This window comes from Hemiscyllium ocellatum, chromosome 3, assembly GCF_020745735.1.
Source record: "Hemiscyllium ocellatum isolate sHemOce1 chromosome 3, sHemOce1.pat.X.cur, whole genome shotgun sequence".
Lineage (NCBI taxonomy): Eukaryota > Metazoa > Chordata > Chondrichthyes > Orectolobiformes > Hemiscylliidae > Hemiscyllium > Hemiscyllium ocellatum.
The window spans coordinates 19,458,919-19,481,290 of record NC_083403.1 but is presented as its reverse complement, the minus strand read 5'-3'; the positions used below and the strand labels follow the sequence as shown (position 1 = coordinate 19,481,290).

At 45.8% G+C, this 22,372-nt stretch overlaps 1 protein-coding gene across 1 annotated transcript in view; it reads left to right on the top strand.

Annotated features, from left to right (window-relative positions):
• The window catches only part of LOC132830889 (myelin and lymphocyte protein-like), a 29,879-nt gene extending 8,117 nt beyond the window's left edge, over positions 1-21,762 (top strand). Inside the window, exons 2-4 of the mRNA XM_060848815.1 lie at positions 2,306-2,473; positions 6,857-6,979; positions 20,142-21,762. Of these exons, the coding sequence (XP_060704798.1) occupies positions 2,306-2,473; positions 6,857-6,979; positions 20,142-20,216 (366 nt within the window). The 3' untranslated portion in view covers positions 20,217-21,762. The remainder of the gene's footprint in view (positions 1-2,305; positions 2,474-6,856; positions 6,980-20,141) is intronic.
• The last annotated feature ends 610 nt before the right edge of the window (positions 21,763-22,372 follow it).

Genomic DNA, 22,372 nt, shown 5'->3' with positions numbered 1-22,372 from the left:
AGATCCCTTAAAATGGCTACTAAGTGGACAAGGTTGTTCAGAAAGCATATGGTGTTTTGGCTTTCATTAACAGGGGATTGAGTTTAAGAGTCAAGAGATCTTGTTGCAGCTCTATAAAACTTTGGTTAGACCGCACTTGGAATAATGTGTCCAGTTCTGGTCACCCTATTATAGGAAAGGTGTGGATGCTTTGGAGAGGGTTCAGTGGAGGTTTACCAGGATGCTGCCTGGACTGGAGGGCTTATCTTATGAAGAGAGGTTGACTGAGCTTGGACTTTTTTCATTGGAAAAAAGAAGGAAGAGAGGATAATGAGAGGCATAGAGTTGATAGCCAGATTCTGGATTAGTGATGCTGGAAGAGCACAGCAGTTCAGGCAGCATCCAAAGCGCAGCGAACTCGACGTTTCAGGCAAAAGCCCTTCATCAGGAGACTATTTCCCAGGGCAGAAATTGTTAACATGAGGGGTCATAGTTTTAAGCTGTTTGGTGGAAAGTACAGAGGGGATCTCAGAGGTAGGTTCTTTACGCAGAGAGTTGTGAGAGCACGGATTGTGTTACCAGCAACAGTTGAGGAAGCGAGGTCATTGGGGATGTTTAAGAGACTGCTGGACATGCATATGGCCACAGAAATTTGAGGGTTCGTATATTAGGTTTACCTCACATGAGGATCAATGGTCGGCACAACATTGTGGGCTGAAGGGCCTGTTCTGTGCTGTACGGTTCTATGTTCTAATAGTGAGTGATAATCCCTTTTATTCATCCTCTCATCTTTCATTAGCAAGAATCTCATCTTGACATCGGGAACTTAGTTGGGAAATGTGACCTGTCGCCCTTCCTATAGAGAAAGGCCTCACTCATGATTCTCACCACAGCCCATGCCATCCAGGCCCTGGCAAGATTCTATCCTGAATGGGCTGATCCTTGAGCACGGACTGATGCAGCTGAAGGCACAGTTGCAATGTTGAGGCAAAGGAAGAGTGTGTTTTATAAGACAGTCAGAGTTTGTTTGAAAGTGGCGATCTCAGAGACTTGTAAAGTTGGGGCAGATTACAGAGATGAGCAGTGGGTGAGATCGATAGGAGGCATTTGAACACATGAGAATTTTGATAATGCAGGTATTGGTAGAGCAAAGCCCATGTAGGCCAATGGGCACCGGGTTGATAGGAAAACAGGACTTAATGTGGGCTAGTATAGGGCAGTGTGGATTTTACACTGAATTTGGGAATTCATCAATAAAACCACAGCTTAGTTTGCCCCCTGAGATGAATGAAAAATATTCTATGACATATAAGTTCGGGGAATCCTCTGACGTCCTCAATAATATTCATCTCTCAACCAAGATTGGTAAAACAAATCATCTGGTCATTATCTCATTGCTGTTTATTGATCTTTTGTATGTGTAAACTGATTGCCATGTTTCTCACCTTATAATGATGGTTACACTTCAGACACCGTACACTGGTTGGGAAGTACTTTGTACATCATGAGGAACTGTGTAAATATCAGTCTTCTCTCTTTATTTCTTTAGAAACCACAATAACCCACATTAAAAACCGTATCCTCACCTTACCACCAAGTCATGGCTGAGCACTGGCTGGTCATTTGAGCTATATAAGAACATCCTATCTACATTTGAATACTGACAGTAAATGTTGGAATCAACCATTTGAACTGTTCCACCAGCAGGCATTATGCCTGAGATTTCAAGTTCCCTGGAGGGATTCCGTAAAAAAATATTCCAGTTGTGTTTTTCTAGACATTTGGACGCCCACAACTTTGCCAATAATGTGCTTCTAATCTGGAAATATTGATAATAGGCTCAGTGTGGTGTTCAGGTTATAGCAAAGGTGGAGGGATGGGGTAAACCAATCATTATAAATACATAAACAATGTGGGTACTTAAAGTAATAGGAACATTGGACAGATGGGGATTCCTGGTTGGTGTGGACAAGTTGGACCAAAAGGTGCTGAATGACACAATGACTCTATCCTAGTCATTCTGACCTGGATTTGTTTGAAGACTACCCAGTTTAAATAATGAACCCTCTCTTAAAGGAGAGAAAATGAGAGACCTGGAATCCACGATTTGACAGTGAGCCAATTTCTGGCTCCTCGTGATCCAGTGACTGTAGGAAGGAGGCCAGCTCCTCTTTCCGAGGGTTCGAGCCAATGAATGGGATCCATGTGGCGACATTACTGTTGGATTTCCTTCGAAGAGGAGGACTGGATACAGAAACCGTTTGGAATCCGTGAGGGAATCAGTCTGGGGTTGATGATAAAATAACCACCTACTTGTCTTCTACAGGTTTTTGGTGCATTAGTCTGGATCCTTGTGGCTTCTATCAACGTTGCTGATAAAGTCAGCCAAGGCTGGGTGATATTTGTCTCCCTCCTCCTTTTTGTGTTGACGCTGCTCCTGCTGATTTGTTATTTCTTCGGATATCCTCGGAATTCCACAGCCTGGTGTTTATTGGTATGTGTGCAATGTGTTGTCATATTACAGGTCGGAGTAGCTTTATTTATGTATAAACAGCAAATCATTCTTGGAGTGTGAGCATCATTGCATGGCCACTATTTATTGACCATCTCGATTGTCCTGCCTGGATTTTCCAAGGGCAGTAGACACAGCCGCATTGCTGTGGGTCTGGAGTCCCATGGAGGACAATAGATCTCCTTCCCTGCATATATGAAACAGATAGGTGTTTACTGCAATGCCATGATCATTATTGATATTTATTCCAGATCAGTGTTTAATTTTTCCTCATCTATCCTGACGGGATTTGAACTCATGCCTCTGTAGTGCAAATCTGGTTTGTGGGTCCACTCACCTAACAACTGTGCTGCCACCCCCACTTTAGAGAAGCCACAAAAGCAAGTACAAAGATTGACCTTGAAGTTATTGGGTCAGTCTGAGGCAGCCCCCTACCTGGAAGGAGAGGGACAGGAAGTACAAGGGGCCACTATCACTTCCGGGTCAACACCATTAGGATTTAAAAATCCATTGCCATCCCTTCAAGGCCCCTAGGCTGGAATCCCAGAACCTTCATGATGCAAACTGCAATGCTCATTCGGAGTTTAACGCCCCAAAAAAAAAACAAGAAATTGGAGAGGATTCAGTCAAATAAAGGATTCTTAACCTGTGCCGGGGTCTCTAATACCCTTGGTGATTATTTGAGCTCAGTAATGGGATCTCCAGAGCATGGGTGAGGATTTTGATCCCTGTGATTCATTTCCTGTGACTGTGATCTCTCTGGTGTGAGTGTGATTCTTGTGATGGGGATGTGACCTGAGTTGTGGGGGTTGATCTGGTTGGGGGGGGGGAGCGGGGTTGATTGCTCTGTTGGGGTTTGATCCATTTGGTGGGGGGGATTGATCCATTTGGTGGGAGGTTGTTGATCCCTCTGGTGGGGTGGGTGGATCTCTTTGGTGGGGGATTGATCCATCTAGTAAGGTTTTGCTATCTTTATAGTCATAGAGTCATAGAGATTGTACAGCCTGGAAACAGACCCTTCGGTCCAACTGGTCCATGCCGACCAGATATCCCAACCCAAACTAGTCCCACCTGCACCCAGCCCATATCCCTCCAAACCCTTCCTATTCATTCATATACCCATCCAAATGCCTCCTAAATGTTGCAATTGTACCAGCCTCCACCACATCCCCTGGCAGCTCATTCCATACACGTACCACCCTCTGTGTGGAAAAGTTGCCTCTTAGGTCTCTTTTATATCTTTCCCCTCTCATCTTAAACCTATGCCCTCTAGTTCTGGACTCCTCGACCCCAGGGAAGAGACTTTGTCTATTTATCCTATCCATGCCCCTCATAATTTTGTAAACTTTTATAAGGTCACCCCTCTGACTCTCCAGGGAAAACAGCCTCAGCCTGTTCAGCCTCTCCCTGTAGCTCAGATCCTCCAACCCTGGCAACATCCTTGTAAATCTTTTCTGAACCCTTTCAAGTTTCACAACATCTTTCTGATAGGAAGGAGACCAGAATTGCACGCAATATTCCAACAGTGACCTAACCAATGTCCTGTACAGCTGCAACATGACCTCCCAACTCCTGTACTCAATATTCTGACCAATAAAGGAAAGCATACCAAACGCCTTCTTCACTATCCTATCTACCTGCGACTCCACTTTCAAGGAGCTATGAATCTAGAACATAGAACATAGAACATAGAACAATACAGCACAGAACAGGCCCTTCGGCCCACGATGTTGTGCCGAACATCTATTCTAGATTAAGCACCCATCCATGTACCTATCCAATTGCCGCTTAAAGGTCGTCAATGATTCTGACTCTACCACTCTCACGGGCAGCGCATTCCATGCCCCCACCACTCTCTGGGTAAAGAACCCACCCCTGACATCTCCCCTATACCCTCCACCCTTCACCTTAAATTTATGTCCCCTTGTAATACTCTGTTGTACCCGGGGAAAAAGTTTCTGACTGTCTACTCTATCTATTCCTCTGATCATCTTATGAACCTCTATCAAGTCACCCCTCATCCTTCGCCGTTCCAACGAGAAAAGGCCGAGAACTCTCAACCTGTCCTCGTACGACCTATTCTCCATTCCAGGCAACATCCTGGTAAATCTTCTCTGCACCCTCTCCAAAGCTTCCACATCTTTCCTAAAGTGAGGCGACCAGAACTGCACACAGTACTCCAAATGTGGCCTAACCAAAGTCCTGTACAGCTGCAACATCACTTCACGACTCTTGAATTCAATCCCTCTGCTAATGAACGCTAATACACCATAGGCCTTCTTGCAAGCTCTATCCACCTGAGTGGCAACTTTCAAAGATCTATGTACATAGGCCCCAAGATCCCTCTGTTCCTCCACCTGACTAAGAACTCCAAGGTCTCTTTGTTCAGCAACACTCCTTAGGACCTTACCATTAAGTGTATAAGTCCTGCTAAGATTTGCTTTCCCAAAATGCAGCACCCTGCATTTATCTGAATTAAACTCCATCTGCCACTTCTCAGCCCATTGGCCCATCTGGTCCAGACCCTGTTGAATATGCTTTCTGTCTGGTAACATCCCTTTTATGAAACACTGGCCACCTCCTCTCTGGTCTTTAGCAGGTGAAATTCTTTTAACTTTTGCTTAATCAACAGTTGTCCATGGACATTACCAGAGCCAACCTCTTACCCCTCTTCAAAGCAGTTACTTGGATTAGAATTCGCACAATGCCTGAGGATTGGAGTCTCTGATTGCTGTTTAATGTTTGGGGGCCAGAGCAGGGCAGGCGGCTTCAGTGACAAGGATGGGGCAACGGACGAATCCCAGTACCCAAACTCTACGCACAATTTTCCCAACACAATTTTCCAGTCAGAAACTGGAAGAACAAAAGTACTGCATTGTAGAAAGTGCCATCCTGCTGACCTGTAGTTGACTGGTTTGTATGAGGGAACCACTCACCCGGGGGTCCACTAGTGACTCTTCACTGGTTTTCTTATGGTATCCCCAAAGCGGCGGGCACTATTTCCAGGCACCACCGGCAGCCCATACCACCCCCCTCCACCCCCCTACCATTTGGTGGATTGCCACCCAAGGACCCAATCAGGATGGAGCTAGGGAATTGGTGAGGTGCCCGCTCACTCTACTGCCATTAGCTGAGCTACTATTTGCAAGTGTTTGCGGCTCTGACTCAGTTAGTAGATTACATGCCTCTGGTCACAGGGTTTTGGATTCAAGACCCACTTCAGGACTTGAGTATGACAATCGAGGCTGAAAATCCAGTGAAGGACAAAGGGAGTGCTGCACTACTGGATGTGCCATCTTTCAGATAAACTGTTAAACCAATACCCCATCTTCCTGCATGGGGAACACCATGACCTGTGAGTTCCTCTCTTAGCAACACACCATCCTAACTTGGAAATGGACTCCCTGTCTGCCATTCCTTATTTGAAAAATACTCACACTTCTGCTCAAGTCCCTTCAAAGACTTCTTCTATATGCCTCCAGTTGTGATCTCCCTGAATTTCATCATTTGGTGTCTGGATGCTATACTTTTTCCTGTCTCTCTTCCCCTCCCTAATTCCCACACTTACTGTTTCAGATACTTCATTAAGTGTGGCTCCGCTACCCTCCACTGCCTCAGATCTATTCTGATAATGTCCTTGTGAACTGCCTTGGGATGTTTTAACATGTTAAATGCAATTGTTGATTATTATGAGAAATCTTTTCCATTACCTTATGAATAATCAACTGATTAAGGTGGCTTTTAAAGACACTCACTTTCTATCTACAATGATTGTGTGATGGCAATGCTTTCAGATACAGAAAAGATTTACAAGGATGTTGCCAGCGTTGGAAAGTTTAAGCTGTAGGGAGAGAGAGGCTAAATGGGCTGGGGCTATTTTCTTGAGTTTTGGAAGCTGAGGGGTGACCTGAGAGGTTTATAAAATCATAAGGGACACGGATAGGGTGAATAGCCAAGGTCTTTTTCGCAGAGTAGGGGAGTCTAAAACTAGAGGGCATAGGTTGAAGGTGAGAGGGGAAAGATTTAAATGGGACAATATTTCACGTAGAGGGTCATGCGTGAATGGAATGAGCTGCTAGAGGAAGTGGTGGAGGCTGGTACAATTACAGCATTTAAAAGGTACCTGTTTTGGTACACGAATAGGAAGGGTTTGGAAGGATATGGGCCAACGTGGACTAGATAAATTTAGGATATCTGATCGGCATGGACAAGTTGGACCGAAGGATCTGTTTCCATGATGTACAGTTCTTTGACTCAATGTTGGTTTTGACCAAACACTTGGCTCAGAAACTGGGGGAGGTCGGGTTTAGATGAGCATATGAACTTTTAACAGGTGCTGTTTTTTTCTTGGTTTATTTCCAACAGGATGCGTGCTATCACGGTGTGGCAGCTCTCTTTTATTTCAGTGCTGCGGTCCTACAGGCTAATTCTACAGTACGTCTGCAAGGTCTGAACAACAAGGTTTACCAAATTGATGTTGCTGCAACGGTACGTACAGGAGCTGTCCAAATGATGCAATCCTGTCAGCTCCGCCTCTTTCTCGCTAGCTTACGTCTCAAATCTAAATGAAATGTAGATTAACAAGTTTTATTTTATATTTTCTGAGGGGGAGAGGGGGAGAGAGACAGAGAAAGAGAGAGAGAGAATGAGAAAGAGACAATCGGTTCCTGTTACACAGACCTTTTCTCAACAGTTAGAAATCTACACTTTTTTATTCGTTTGAGGATAATGGGTGTCACTGGGCTGGGCCAGCATTTATTGCCTGTCCCTAGTTGCCCTTGAGAACGTGGCTGTGTCATACCTTCTCTTTTTTAAAATATTTTTATTGAGAAATCTTTCTTTAAAAAAATTATAAAATTGCAAAAGTATAAGAATATAAAATTATCACAACAATAACAATAAAGTAACTGCTACCTGCCTTTACAGAACAAATCAAAACTATATTCACTAGAGATCAATAAATAAATGAATAACGCTGCTCAGCGCAACAAAACTGAAGCTCCCAGCTATCGAGAGGATTAATTATTACGCACATTATTCAAAATTTTTCCTGTCAGGGTATCAGGTTCACTAAACCGAACCATCATGGCCAAACGAAGGCCCGAATTAAAATGGCAGACAAATCTGCTTCCAGGCAATTCAAAAATTGTCAAATTCATATTTGTGAGAAAATCCAAAGGGATGTGTTCCATAATTAACATACTCCACCCTGACAGACCCGAGGGGCTCTCAGATACCCAGCACATCAGAATGTTCTTCCTCGCACAGAAAGTGAGGGTGTTGAAAAGCTTTCTCCCGTATACATCGAAGGAAGGTAAGTTCGGCAAGCCCAAGAGAAGAGAGATCAGGTCTATCTTAACTTTGGTTCCCAAGACCCTCTCTGTTACTCCTGCCCCAGCACTCCAATACCTACAAAGCTGTGGCATAACCACAAACAATGAGTGAGGGGACCTGTGCTTATTTTACATTTGGGCCAATTGGAGATTCTCCCTCTTTAAATTTTGCAAGACGATCTGAGACCACATGAACTCTATAAGGAACCTTCAACTAACATTGTGCCACTGTTTAAGAAGGGTGGTAAGGACAAGCCAGGGAACTATAGACCAGTGAGCCTGTTATCAGTGGTGGGCAAGTTGTTGGAGGGAATAACAAGGGAGAGGAGGTACATTATTTGGAAAGCTAGGACTGATTAGGGATAGCCAACATGGCTTTGTGTGTGGATAATCATGTCTCACAAACTTGATTGAGTCTTTTGAAGAAGTACAAAGAGGATTGCTGAGGGCAGAGTGGTGGACCTGATCTATATGGACCTCAGTAAGGCATTTGACAAGGTTCCCCATGGGAGACTGGTTAGCAAGGTTAGATCTCATGGAATACGGGGAGAAGGCGCCATTTGGATACAGTACTGGCTCAAAGGAAAAAGACAGAGGGTGGTGGTGGAGGGTTGTTTTTCAGACTGGGGGCCTGTGACCAGTGGAGTGCCACAAGGATCGGTGCTGGGTCCTCTACTTTTGTCATTTACATAAATGATTTGGATGTAAGCATAAGAGGTACAGTTAGTAAGTTTGCAGATGACACCAAAATTGGAGGTGTAGTGGACAGCGAAGAAGATTACAATGGGATCTGGACCAGATGGGCCAATGGGCTGAGAAGTGGCAGATGGAGTTTAATTTCAATAAATGCGAGGTGCTGCATTTTGGGAAAGCAAATCTTAGCAGGACTTATACACTTAATGGTAAGGTCCTAGGGAGTGTTGCTGAACAAAGAGACCTTGGAGTGCAGGTTCATAGCTCCTTAAAAGTGGAGTCACAGGTAGATAGGATAGTGAAGAAGGCGTTTGGTATGCTTTCCTTTATTGGTCAGAGTATTGAGTACAGGAGTTGGGAAGTCATGTTGCAGTTTTACAGGACATTGGTTAGGCCACTTTTGGAATACAATTCTGGTCTCTTTCCAGTTGGAAGGATGTTGGAAAACCTATAAGGGTTCAGAAAAGATTTACAAGGATTTGCAAGGGTTGGAGGATTTGAGCTACAGGGAGAGACTGAATAGGATGGGGCTGTTTTCCCTGGAACATTGGAGGCTGAGGGGTGACCTTATAGAGGTTTACAAAATCATGAGGGAAATGGGGTGGGGGAGTCCAGACGTAGAGGACGTAGGTTTAGGATGAGAGGGGAAATATATAAAAGAGACCTAAGGGGCAACTTTTTCACGTAGAGGGTGGTAGGTGTATGGAATGAGCTGTCAGAGGCCGTGGTGGAGGCTGGTACAATTGTAACATTTAAGAGGCATTTGGATGGGTATATGAATAGGAAGGGTTTGGAGGGATATGGGCCGGGTGCTGGCAGGTGGGACTAGATTGGGTTGGGATATCTGGTCGGCATGGACAGGTTGGACTGAAGGGTCTGTTTCCATGCTGTACATCTCTATGACTCTCTGTCTTTAAGTCAGGATGGTGTGTGGCTTGTGGGTTTGGTGTGGAGGGCAGACCCTGGTGACAGGGACTGAGTGGGGCGGGTTCAGTGTGCAGGGCAGGGTCTGAGAATCATTCTATGTACAGAATCCCTGCCAATAGCGGAACCTTCCCGCAGGCAGAAGGTGTTTGAACATGATCATCTTCCCGGCCCACAGATACTCCACCCGGATGTTCCTAGCAGCTTGCCCGTGTGCTGTGGGCTTGTGCTCATTACAGGAAAATTCTGGGGGTTATCATTGAACAGAAACTCAACTGGATTCACCTTACCAGTAGTGCATTGATCAAAGTGTTTAGAATTCTGCAATGTGTAACTCACCTCCTGACTCCCCAAAGCCTGTCCACCCGCTTCAAGGCACAAGTCAGGAGTGTTGTGGAATACTCCCCATTTATCTGGATAAGTGCAGCTTTAGTAACACTCGAGAAGCCTGACAACATCCAGGACAATGCAGCCCACTTGATCGGCACTACATCCACAAATATCCACTCCCTCCACTACCTACATTCGGTAACAGCAGAGTATACCAGTTACAAGGAGAAAGTGAGGTCTGCAGATGCTGGAGATCAGAGCTGAAAATGTGTTGCTGGAAAAGCGCAGCAGGTCAGGCAGTATCCAAGGAACAGGAGATTCGACGTTTCGGGCATAAGCCGTTTCGGGATTCCTGAAGAAGGGCTTATGCCCAAAACGTCGAATCTCCTGTTCCTTGGATGCTGCCTGACCTGCTGCGCTTTTCCAGTATACCAGTTACAAGACACACTGCAAAAATTCAATAAGCTTCCTCAGACAGCACTTTCCAGATGTATGACCACACCACCCAGATTTACCACACCACCCAGAAGGACAGAGATACATGGGAACACCACCAGTTTCCCTCCAAGCCATTTACCATTTTGACTTGGAAAGATATTACAGTTCCTTCAGTGTTATTGGGTCAAAATCCTGGAATTCCCTCCCTAACAGCATTGTGTATGTTCATTAAATGGATTGCAGTGACTCAAGAAGGTAACTCAACACCACTGCCTCAGAGTAGAAGTTGGGAAGATGTTTCCATTGGTCAGCGAGACTAGGACCAGAGGTCACAACCTTAGAGTAAATGGAAGGCCTTTTAGAACAAAGATAAGGAGAAACTTCTTCAACTAGAGAGTAGTGAGTCTGTGGAATTCACTGCCAAAGAAGGCTGTGGAGGCCAGGTCATTGAGTCTATTTAAGTTACAGATAGATAGGTTCTTGACTGTCAAATGGATCAAGGATTATGGGGAGAAAGTGGGAGAATGGAGTTGAGAAACCTATCAACTATGATTGAATGGTGGAGTAGACTCGATGGGCTGAATGGCCTAATTTCTGCTTCTATGTCTTATGGTCTTATGGTCCCAAGGGCAACTAAGGATGGGCAATAAATGCTGGCCCAGCCAGCGCTGCTCAAGTCCCGTGAGCGAATGGGAATGAAATCGATCTCCATCAAGAAGGCTATGCTCCCCTTGTCTGCCTGTGAGAAGAGAGTGGAGGAGGGGAAGGTGTCATTCCTTTCACACACCTGCCTTCCCACCCAGTGAACTGCCACAACCCCCAGCAGTTCCTTAATATTGTTTGATAGGCATTCCGACTGGCCTGGGGCGTGGGTACAAAGCAGAGGTCAGCAGCAGCACAGCTAGGCACATATCACTACAACTTGTTTTCTGCCATGGCGTAGCCATTTATTAACTTATAAGATAATCACATGAGAGTATTTAACAGGCTCATGCACCGAGAGAAAGTGGCTGGTGGAGCTTTTAACACTGCTGTACACACATCATAAAAATAGTTCCAGTTTAAAGATTAATCCCACATAAAGAGAACCTACATTTATGAAGCACCTGATTAAGATCCTCAGAAATGTCCCAGAAGTGTGGCAAACCAATAACAGGAAAGCCGGAGCAGAGGGAGGAATTGGAATCTGATAGGACATGGCGGGTGTGGCCAGTACTGAGCAGGAGCTAAAGGGTAACACTCTTATCCAGACATGTCAAGTAGCAGAATTTGGGTCCAGTCTGAATTTTAAATACAGCCTGGGAAAGAAACAAACACAAATACAGCCAGATTTAACACCATGTGAATGGCTTTAAAAGACATTTACTGCCAGTGTATATGTAAAACGTTTAATCTATTTTGCACACAGCCTGATCTGATAAGTAGCAGAGGGATTACTACTGATTGTAACGGTCTTGGTCATAGAAGGATTCACAGAGTTAAACAACACAGAAACACCCTTCAGTCCAATGAGTCCAGGCTGACCAGATATCGGAAACTGCTTGAGTCTCATTCACCAACATTTGTCCCATATCCCTCTAAACCCTTCCTATTCATGCAACCCCGCAGACAGCTTTTAAATATTGTAATTGTACTTGTGACATTTTTACTAGAGAACTGCAGAAGTGGGGTGTGTTTAGCCAACACCAACCTGCATTATAGTTTGAGGATAAGAAGGGGGTTGTTTGAGGATGAGGGTTAAGGTAGTCCCATTACGGGCAACTCCCTTTCCCGAATCTTCTCACAGAACAGTCAGTGATGGGTAAGATAGAGCTGTACGCTCAGATATCCAGTGTCCAAAGTTACTGGCACTTTGCAGCTCATTTCAGCTTGCAGAAGGTAGAAACCTGTATGATAGGGGATTAAAAAAACAATATATGTCAGTTGTATGTGAGGGCTCCTCTATCCAATGATTTGTGTCTGACACATTGAATTGGAGAGAAGCACACAGCCTCTACTGAACCTCCATATCTCCAGTTGGTGAAACTACCATTTGAACCAGATAAGTATATATCCATCTTGTAATTAAGGATAACACTAGCAGTACAGTCATGCTGAGATGTCTATTCATTGTCCAATATGTAAGGGGATCCGAGATCAGCCTGGACATGAAGAGTGCTGGGTAAAAACAATGACTGCAGATGCTGGAAACCAGATTCTGGATCAGTGGTGCTGGAAGAGCACAGCAGTTCAGGCAGCATTCGAGGAGCAGTAAAATTGATGTTTCGGGCAAAAGCCCTTCACCATTTTACTGCTCCTCGGATGCTGCCTGAACTGCTGTGCTCTTCCAGCACCACTGATCCAGAACATGAAGAGTGTTGGATCAACCATGATCCTATTGAATGTTGGTGCAGGCTCAGGGGGCCGAATGGCCTACTCTTGCTCCTATTTCTTACGGCCATATGGCCTTACTGTCAGATCCTTGAACCAGGTGGACCCTGTGATTGATTGACCAGCCTTCCTAGCTTATTGATGACAACTGGATGCTTAGACCTGTCACTGGGGATTGGCATTCCTCCTCCTTGAATCCATTTATCCTGGCATCAGTTCACTGGAGTGGCAGTGGGATGTTTAACAAACAAGATGGGAATGGCAACCAGCGTGTGCTGGGTTTTGTTAATCCGTGCCCACAATCTCTGAGCTCAGACAATTTGAGTTGGTGACTTTGGGGAGAGACCACACGCTGACCAACCACAACCTCCACTTGTGCAGTTTTCTCCGTCCTTCGGTTTGATGATGAATCATGCTGATGGCAATCTATGTAAGTCAGATAGTCAGCTACCTAACCAAAAAAAAAAGTGATGGGATCTTCATATCAGGAAGTTAGGAACTCACATCACCAACAGCGTCTCTAATAATCCAGCATTCCCTCAACACTGCAGTGGAGGAACAGCCTGAATGCTTTGCTCACATTCAGGAGTTGTGTATGAAGTTAAAGTCTCATGGCTCAGGTGAAAATGTTTCTCATGAGGTAAAACTGGCAGAGAGGTACAAGATGCCCTCATGTTACAAAAACAACACACCTCAAACATATGGCTGATCCAAGGAGAAAGTGAGGACTGCAGATGCTGGAGATCAGAGTCAAGAGTGTGGTGCTGGAAAAGCACAGCAGGTCAGACAGCATCCAAGGAGCAGGAAAATCAACGTTTCGGGCATAAGCCCCTCATCGGGAATCAGAATATGGTTGATATAATCCCATTCCTTCAGGGCTGACACGACAATCTAAAAGCATTTACAAAGATGGAGTCTAATTTAGCTTCCGATAGTGCAGTAAAATGTGAGAGTAGGTTCGAATCCCGCCATGGCAGATGGTGAAATTTGCATTCCATAACAATCTGGAAATAGGAGGACACCCATACAGGCCTCAGCTATGCCTGTCTCTTGGTTGGCTACATAGAACAGTTGATCTTCCGTAATTACACCGGCACCACTCCCCAGCTCTTCCTCCGCTACATTGATGACTGCATTGTTGCCACCTCATGCTCCCGCGAGGAGGTTGAGCAATTCATCAACTTCACCAACACATTCCACCCTGACCTTAAATTCACCTGGACCATCTCAGACACCTGCCTCCCCTTCCTGGACCTCTCCATCTCCATTAATGACAACTGACTCAATACTGACATTTTTTCCAAATCCACCAACTCCCACAGACTTCCCAACCTACCTCCTGCAAAAAGCTATCCCGTATTCCCAATTACTCTGCCTTTGCTATATCTGCTCCCAGGAAGACCAGTTCCACCACAGAACACACCAGATGGCCTCCTTCTTTACAGACCTTAATTTCCCCTCCCACGTGGTTGAAAATGCCCTCCAACGCATCTCATTCACGTTCTGCACCTCCACCCTCAAACCCCACCCCTCCAACCATAACAAGGACAGAAACCCCTGGTCCCCACCAACCTCCGCATAAACCACATCATCTGCCGACATTTCCACCACCTACAAATGGGCCCCACCACCAGGGATATATTTCCTTTCCCACCCCTATCCACCTTCTGCAAAGACCATTCCCTTCATGACTACCTGGTCAGGTCCACATGCCCCCAACAACCCACCCTCCCAGCCTGGCACCTTTCCCTGCCACCGCAGGAATCATAAAACCTGTGCCCACTCCTCCTCCCTCACCTCCACCCAAGGCCTCAAAGGAGCCTTCCATATCTATGAAAGTTCTACACTTCATTTATTGTATCCGTTGCTCCCGATGTGGTCTCCTTTACATTGAGGAGACTGAATGCCTTCTCACAAAGCACTTCAGGGAACATCTCCAGGACACCCGCACAAAACAACCCCACTGCCCCCTGGCCCAACATTTCAACTCCCCCTCCCACTCTGCCGAGGACATGGAGGTCCTGGGCATCCTTCACCACCACTCCCTCACCACCAGACGCCTGGAGGAAGAACGCCTCATCTTCCACCTCGGAACACTTCAACCCCAGGGCATCAATGTGGACTTCACCAGTTTCCTCATTTCCCCTCCCCCACCACCTTACCCCAGTTCCAACCTTCCAGCTCAGCACCATCCTGTCCTACCGGCTAATCGTCCTTCCCACCTATCCACTCCACCCTCCTCTCTGACCTATCACCTCCATCCCCACCCCCATTCGCCTATTGTACTCCTGGCTACCTTCCCAACCGCTCCACCCCCTCCCATTTATCTCTCCACCTCGGAGGCATCCTGACTCATTCCTGATGAAGGGCTTTTGCTGGAAATGTCAATTTTTTTCTGCTCCTCGGATGCTGCCTGACCTGCTGTGCTTTTCCAGCACCACTCTAGTCTTGACTCTGATCTCCAGCATCTGCCGTCCTCAGTTTTGTCCACTCCTGGAAATAGGAGTCTAATGATGACCATGAAACCATTGCGGATTTGTTAGAAAAAAGCCAACACTAATGTCCTTTCGGGAGGGAAATCTGCTATCCTTACTCGGTCTGGCCCAAGTGTGACTCCAGACCCACAGTGACGTGGTTGACTCTTAAACCAAAAGAGAAAATGCTGGAAAATCTCAGCAGGTCTGGCAGCAGGAGAGAAAGGAGCTGACGTTTTGAGTCTAACTGACCCTTTGTCTAAGCTTTCTCCCTTTTTTTAGCTTTGACAAAGGGTCAGTTAGACTCGAAACGTCTGCTCTTTCCTCTCCTTACAGATGCTGTCAGACCTGCTGAGATTTTCCAGCATTTTCTCTTTTGGGTTCAGATTCCAGCATCCGCAGTAATTTGCTTTTATCCAGTGGTTGACTCTAAACTGTCCTCTGAGCAACTGGGGTTGGAAAAGAAATGCTGGCCCAGACTGTGGCACCCTCATCCTGTGAATGAATTAAAGAGAGAGTGAGCTTGTGGAATTATTCAACCAATAAAATTCAGAATCAGAAGCGAGTTTCAGCAAGATTAGTTTCACCTTTTACTTTCTAAAGTCCTTTAGGGAAGGACCTCTGCTGTTCTTCGGGTAAAAAGGGGTTATGCCCGAAACGTCGAATTTCCTATTCCTTGGATGCTGCCTAACCTGCTGTGCTTTAACCAGCAACACATTTTCACCTCTGCTGTCCTTATCTGGTCTATCCTATTTGTCACTCCAAACTCATAGCTTGTAGTTAACTCTAAACTGCCTCTTGAAATGGGGCTCTCAGTTGATGGGTATTTGGAGATGGATGATAAGGTTTAGCCGAACCAGCGCCCCCTGTAGGGCATGAAACCGTAAACTGTAACTTGGGATTGCTCACAGTAAATTGGAAGGTGTAATCTTTCATAGTGACATCTGGTGCTATTAAGGTGAATGTGTAGCTTTGCCAGAGCCACCAACACAGATTCACCTTAATAGTATCAGATGTCATTGAGTGCAGTTCAGTTATGGGAAGAGATTTGTTTTCAAATTCCGAAGCAAATAGCTCTTGGGAGAGGGACAGCTTAACAGAATCGGAATAAACAAGCATGAAATAGCTGACATTCTTCTGGGTTATCGTTTTAAGATGTCACACGATCAGTCATTGATTGTTTTGATGAATATCTTGAAGTCAGTTGGGTATAAATAAGATGCAGTCTGCTCAGTGTACCTGATGTGTGAGATGAAAGTTTTCCTTACTCACTTGCGGGATGTGGCCATCACTGGCTGGTCAGCCATTTTTATTGCCTGTCCCTAGCTCCCCTTGTGAAGGTGATGGTGACCTGCTGCGTTGTACCGGTGAAGTGCACGTGCTGTAGGTTGATGGACGATGCCCTAAGGGAGGGAGTTCCTAATTCAGTATCAGTCTGTCAGCAATCGAAGCTCCTTCATAGAATCATAGATACCTGTGCCACAGAAGAAGGTTACACAGGTCATTGTACCTACGCTGGGCCTTTGAAAGAAGAGACTCAATGAGTGCCACAACTCTGGTCTTTAGTGGTAACCCTGTAAACCCCTCAACCTCAGATACCTGTCCAACTCTACTTTAAAATTACTTGTGGAATATATAGCCACCATTTTTTTCAGGTAGAGCCAACCATCCTCTGAGTGAAAGAACATCTCCACATCTCCCCTCTTAGGGTGGCACGGGTACACGAGATCCAGAAGCCTGACTACCCTGGCCAACCTATCATCTCAGCCTGCTCCTTCCCCACCGAAAACCTCCCCACACATGTTCAGGACACCACCCACGCCCTCCACCTCCTCCAAGACTTCCGTTTCCCCAGTCCCCAATGCCTCATCTTCACCATGGATATCCAGTCCCTCTACACCTCCATCTACCATGACCAGGGCCTCCAAGCCCTCCATTTCGTCCTCTCCCAACATCCACAACAGTACCCTTCCACTGACACTCTTATTCATTTGGCTGAACTGGTGCTCACCCTTACAATTTCTCCTTCGAATCCTCCCACTTCCTCCAAATGAAAGGGGTAGCCATGGGCACCCGCATGGGCCCCAGCTATGCCTGTCTCTTTGTCGGTTACGTAGAACAGTCCATCTTCCGTAGTTACACCGGCACCACTCCCCATCTCTTCCTCCGCTATATTGATGACTACATCGGTGCCACCTCATGCTCCCATGAGGAGGTTGAACAGTTCATCAATTTCACCAATACATTCCACCCTAACTTTAAATTCACCTGGGCCATCTCTAACACCTTCCTCCCCTTCCTAGACCTCTCTATCTTGATTCACAAGGACCAACTCAACACTGACATTTTTTACAAACCCACCGATTCCCACAGCTACCCGGATTATACCTCCTCCCACCCTATCTCCTGCAAAAAAAAATTCCTCTGCCTCCGCCGTATCTGCTCCCAGGAGCACCAGTTCCACCACAGAACACACCTGATGGCCAGCTTCTTTAAAGAGTGAAATTTCCCCTACAATGTGGTTGGAGATGCCCTCCAACACATCTCATCCGTGTCCCACACCTCCGCCCTCAAACCCCATCCCTCCAAACGCAACAAAGACAGAACCCCCCCCCCCCGTCCTCACCTTCTTCCCCACCAAACTCCACATAAATCGCATCATCAACCGACATTTCCGCCACCTGCAAACGGACCCCACCACCAGGGATATATTTCCCTCCCTACCCCATCCACTTTCCACAAAGACCGTTCCCTCCGTGACTACCTGGTCAGGTCAATGCTCCCCAACAACCCACCCTGCCCTCCTGGCACCTTCCCCTGCCACCCCAGGAATTGCAAAACCTGCACCCACACCTCCTCCCTCAACTCCATCCAACGCCCCAAAGGAGCCTTCCACATCCATCAAAGTTTCACCTGCTCTTCCACACATGTCATTTATTGTATCCGTTGCTCCTGATGTGGTCTCCTCTACACTGGGGAGACTGTATGCCTTCTCGCAGAGCGTTTCAGAGAATATCTCCGGGACACCCACACCAATCAACCCCACTGCCCCGTGCTGAACATTTCAACCCCCCCTCTCACTCTGCCGAGGACTTGCAAGTCCTGGGCCTCCTCCATCACCACTCCCTCACCACCTGACGCCTGGAGGAAGAACGTCCTATTTTCTGCCTCGGGTCCCTCAACCCCAGGACATCAATGTGGACTTCACCACCTCATTTCCCTTTTACCCCAGTTCCAACTTTCTAGCTCAGCACCATCCTCATGACTTATCCCACTTGTAAATCTACCTTCCCGTCCATCCACTCACCCTCCTCTCCGACCTATCACCTTCATCCCCCCCTCCATCCACCTATTGTACTCTTAGCTACCTTCTCCCCACGCCCACCCCCCTCCCATTTATCTCTCCAACGATAAGGCTCCCAGTCTTATTCCTGATGAAGGGCTCTGGCCCAAAACATTGATTCTCCTGCTCCTCGGATGCTGCCTGACCTGCTGTGCTTTTCCAGCACCACACTCTCGACTCTGGTCTCCAGCATCTGCAGACCTCACTTGCTCCCAGTGGTTAGCACTGTTAACACACAGCGCCAGAGACCCAGGGTTTGATTCCACCCTCACACGACTATCACATTCTCCTCATGTCTGCGTGGATTTCCTCTCACAATCCAAAGATGTGCAGTTTAGGTGGATTGGCCATGCTAAGTTACCCCATAGGATTCAGCAATGTGCAGGCTAGGTGCATTAGCCATGGGAAATGCAGGGTTACAAGGATGGGGTGGGTCTGGGTGGGTGCTGTTTGGAGGATCAGTGTAGACTCAATGGGCTGAATGACCTACTTCTACACTATAGGGATTCTGTGAGCTATATACTCACAATAATATTGTATCTACCATCTCTAGTTACTAACTCACATGTTAGAGGGAATATTTCTTTTCCCGTATATGCTCACAAAATCTTTTACAATTTGAAATCAATTATGTCACCTTTGTTCCAAGTTCTAATTTTTTCAATATTTGCTCATATCCAAGGGAGCTGATGCCTGGTAGCATCCTGGTAAATCGTCTCTATATTCTTTCCAGCATCTGGATATCTTTCCAGACAGTTAGTGCCCAGAATTGTTCACAATATTCCAAATGAGCTCTAACCACATTTCTGGTATGATCTCTTCAATTTTATACTCTAGGCATTGATCTATAAACTCAAGTGAAGAATATGTCTTGTTAAACTAATATCGTAAAGATTTGCACATATGTGGACACTGGGGTGGTTGGTTGGCTCAGTTGACTAGAGGAGCAGAATAAAGTTAGAGCTCACTGCTCATACCAGCTGTGGTCGTTCATGGAGGTCTGCTTTCTCTCCTTACCCCTGTGCTTGTGGAGTGATTATCCAAAGCTGTACATATTCATTGTCTCTGTGTTTTTAATGAAGAGAGATGCCCAAGGTTCTCTGTGGCCTATACCTCCATATATATGTGGGCACCATTGCCTGCCTGTTCACTTACACTTTTCAAACTCTTGCCTTTTATGATGCCTTCCTGCAAAGAGTAGCATTTCACATGTCTCCGTATTGAATGTAGACTGTCATGCCTCTGACCATTTTGTCACCTACTACTTCACCAATTTTCATACAATCTGAAAACTTTCAAACACAATACCCAACACCTCTTCTGAAGATTGCAGGGAACACCGGGCCCAAAACGGGACCCAATGTTTCTCACCTCCGTCACCTCTATCCTCCTTGTGACACTTGTCCTCTCTGCTCCTGTCTCCCCACAACACTGGACCAATACCTGGAGGAGGTACATTTGCAAAGAAGAGAACATTGGAAGAAGATGGACCAAGGTTTGGCAAGGGGGTCTCAAGTAACAGCTTCAGCTGAAGAGATGCCACCAGCATCAGGGCTTTCTCTCAGTCATTTCTGTTATTTTATTAAATCGTTGCAATGTGCAATTCCAATCTTTATTTTCTCTGAGTAACAAATCAGGAAAAAATACCATTAAAATCTTCATGTTAGACCACTATTGCTTTGTGACCATGAATTATAATTAGGTTAGATAATATGTAATACTAACTATTTCCTTTCACTTTGCAGATATTTGCATTTGCAGCAACTGTGCTCTATGTTGCTCATGCGTTGTTCTCATTCAAAAGGTGGAAATCAGTCTAACTGTCTCCGAGCTGGTTGGAAAGTGAACGTTGAACTTGTGAAAAACATCTCAGAAAGTCGATTGGTCTCCTCTCGATGTATATCACAGCCATACAATTATGTATTGAAAATGGGGTGTTAATTCTGTTTTGTTAAAGTGTAATCTTGTTTTAATCTTCCTGTATTTTTTCCATTATTTCTGTCCCCCTCATCCCAGCCACTTTTCCAGACCCGTCCTGCTCTTTGTGACAGATTGTTCAACTGTCAGGAGTTCTGGGGCAATTATGGATAGCAGAAGGAATTCTGCTCCAAATCCAGTCCAACCCAGATCAACGGGAGAGCATACTTTCAATTTATGTTCAAGGGGGTTTGGAGGGTTTGAGCTATAGGGTGAGGCTGAACAGGCTGGGGCTTTTTCTCTGGAGCGTCGGAGGCTGAGGGGTGACCTTGTAGAGGTTTATAAAATCATGAAGGGCATTGATAGAGTAAATAGACAAGTCTTTCTCCCAGGGTAGGGGAAGTCCAAAACTAGAGGGTATAGGTTTAAGGTGAGATTTAAAAGGGGCATAAGGGGTAACTTTTTCAGGCAGAGGATGATGTACTGCCGGAGGAAGCAGTAGAGGCTGGTACAATTAAAACATTTAAAAGTCTTCCAGATTGGTACACAAATAGTGAGGGTTTAGAGGGATATGGGCCAAATGCTGATAAATGGGACTAGATTAATTTAGGATATCTGATTGACATGGACAGGTTGGACCAGGAGTCTGTACAACTCTATGACGCTATGATTTATGAGGAGAAAGCAAGCGCTTGCAGATGCTGGAGATCAGAGTTGGGAGTGTGGTGCTGGAAACACACAGCAGGTCAGGCAGCATCCGAGGAGCAGGAGAATTGATGTTTTAGGCATAAGGTGTTCATCAAGAAGGGCTTATGCCCGAGATATCGATTATCCCTACTCTTCGAATGCTGTCTGACCTGCTGTGCTTTTCCAGCACCACACTCTCGATTCTATGATCTATGACCAAGGCAATTGATGTGGCTTGTCAGCTTCCCTTTACTACATGCCAGTATGATATAAAGCCTGGCACATCTCTCATTGGAGAAGGGGACGGGTCATGTTTGGGTATAGTCACCCACCCCTCCCGTCAGTTATCGCCCTTCTCCAAACTGGAAAGTACCATGCAAGACAACAGAAACATTCAAAAATTCTCCCGTCAAACCCTGACGGGAACCTAAGATTCTTTTTCATCCAATGTTCAGGAAGCAATTGATCCATTGTTTCTGTCAGTCCCAAACTTTGACCAACCTGGCAAACCAGAAACAAAACACTGAGGATGCTGAACTCTGAAAGAAACACAGAAAATGCTGGAGCCCCCCAGTATGTCTGGCTGTGCCCAGTTCATGAATTGCTCCGTTGACTCCATTTCTCAGCATTTTCTGGTTTTGTTGTCAATTTGTGAAATGTAACTATGTGGAAGTGACATGAAATGTCAACCACTCACATTCTGTCTTCAGCTGAGATTGCAAACTACACTGAATTCAGTAAAATGTGAACTGCGATTACAAACATGGTATGTGTGGCATTATTGCAAGGTCCGAAACATTTCGAGAAGGTCAGGGCAAATGGGGATGGACAATAACTACAACATTAGAGGGACTGCCTGAGAATAGATTGGGGGCAGAATGGTGGCTCAGTGGTTAGCACTGCTGCCTCACAGCACCAGGGACCTAGGTTCAATTCCAGCCTTGGGTGACTGTCTGTGTGGAGTTTGCACATTGTCCCTATGTCTGTGAGGGTTTCCTCCCACAGTCCAAAGATGTGCAGGTCAGGTGAATCAGCCATGCTAAATTGCCCATTGTGTTAGGTGCATTAGTCAGGGGGAAATGGGTCTGAGTGGATTACTCTTCCGAGGGTCGGTGTGGACTTTTTGGGCTGAAGGGCCTATTTCCACGTTGTAGGGAATCTAATCTAATCTAATATAGCATGATGCAACTGGAAAATTGAACATGAAAATCTTAATGTCAGTCGCACACTGCAGAAACTAACTGGTGTACTTCACTATCCCAGCAGGCGATTGGTCATGTTTTAGGAGAATTAGATTAATATTTGAGGATTATAAATGGAAGAGAATATGACAAATGAGATCCAAGATGGCTGCTTTACACCTCATTGCAGC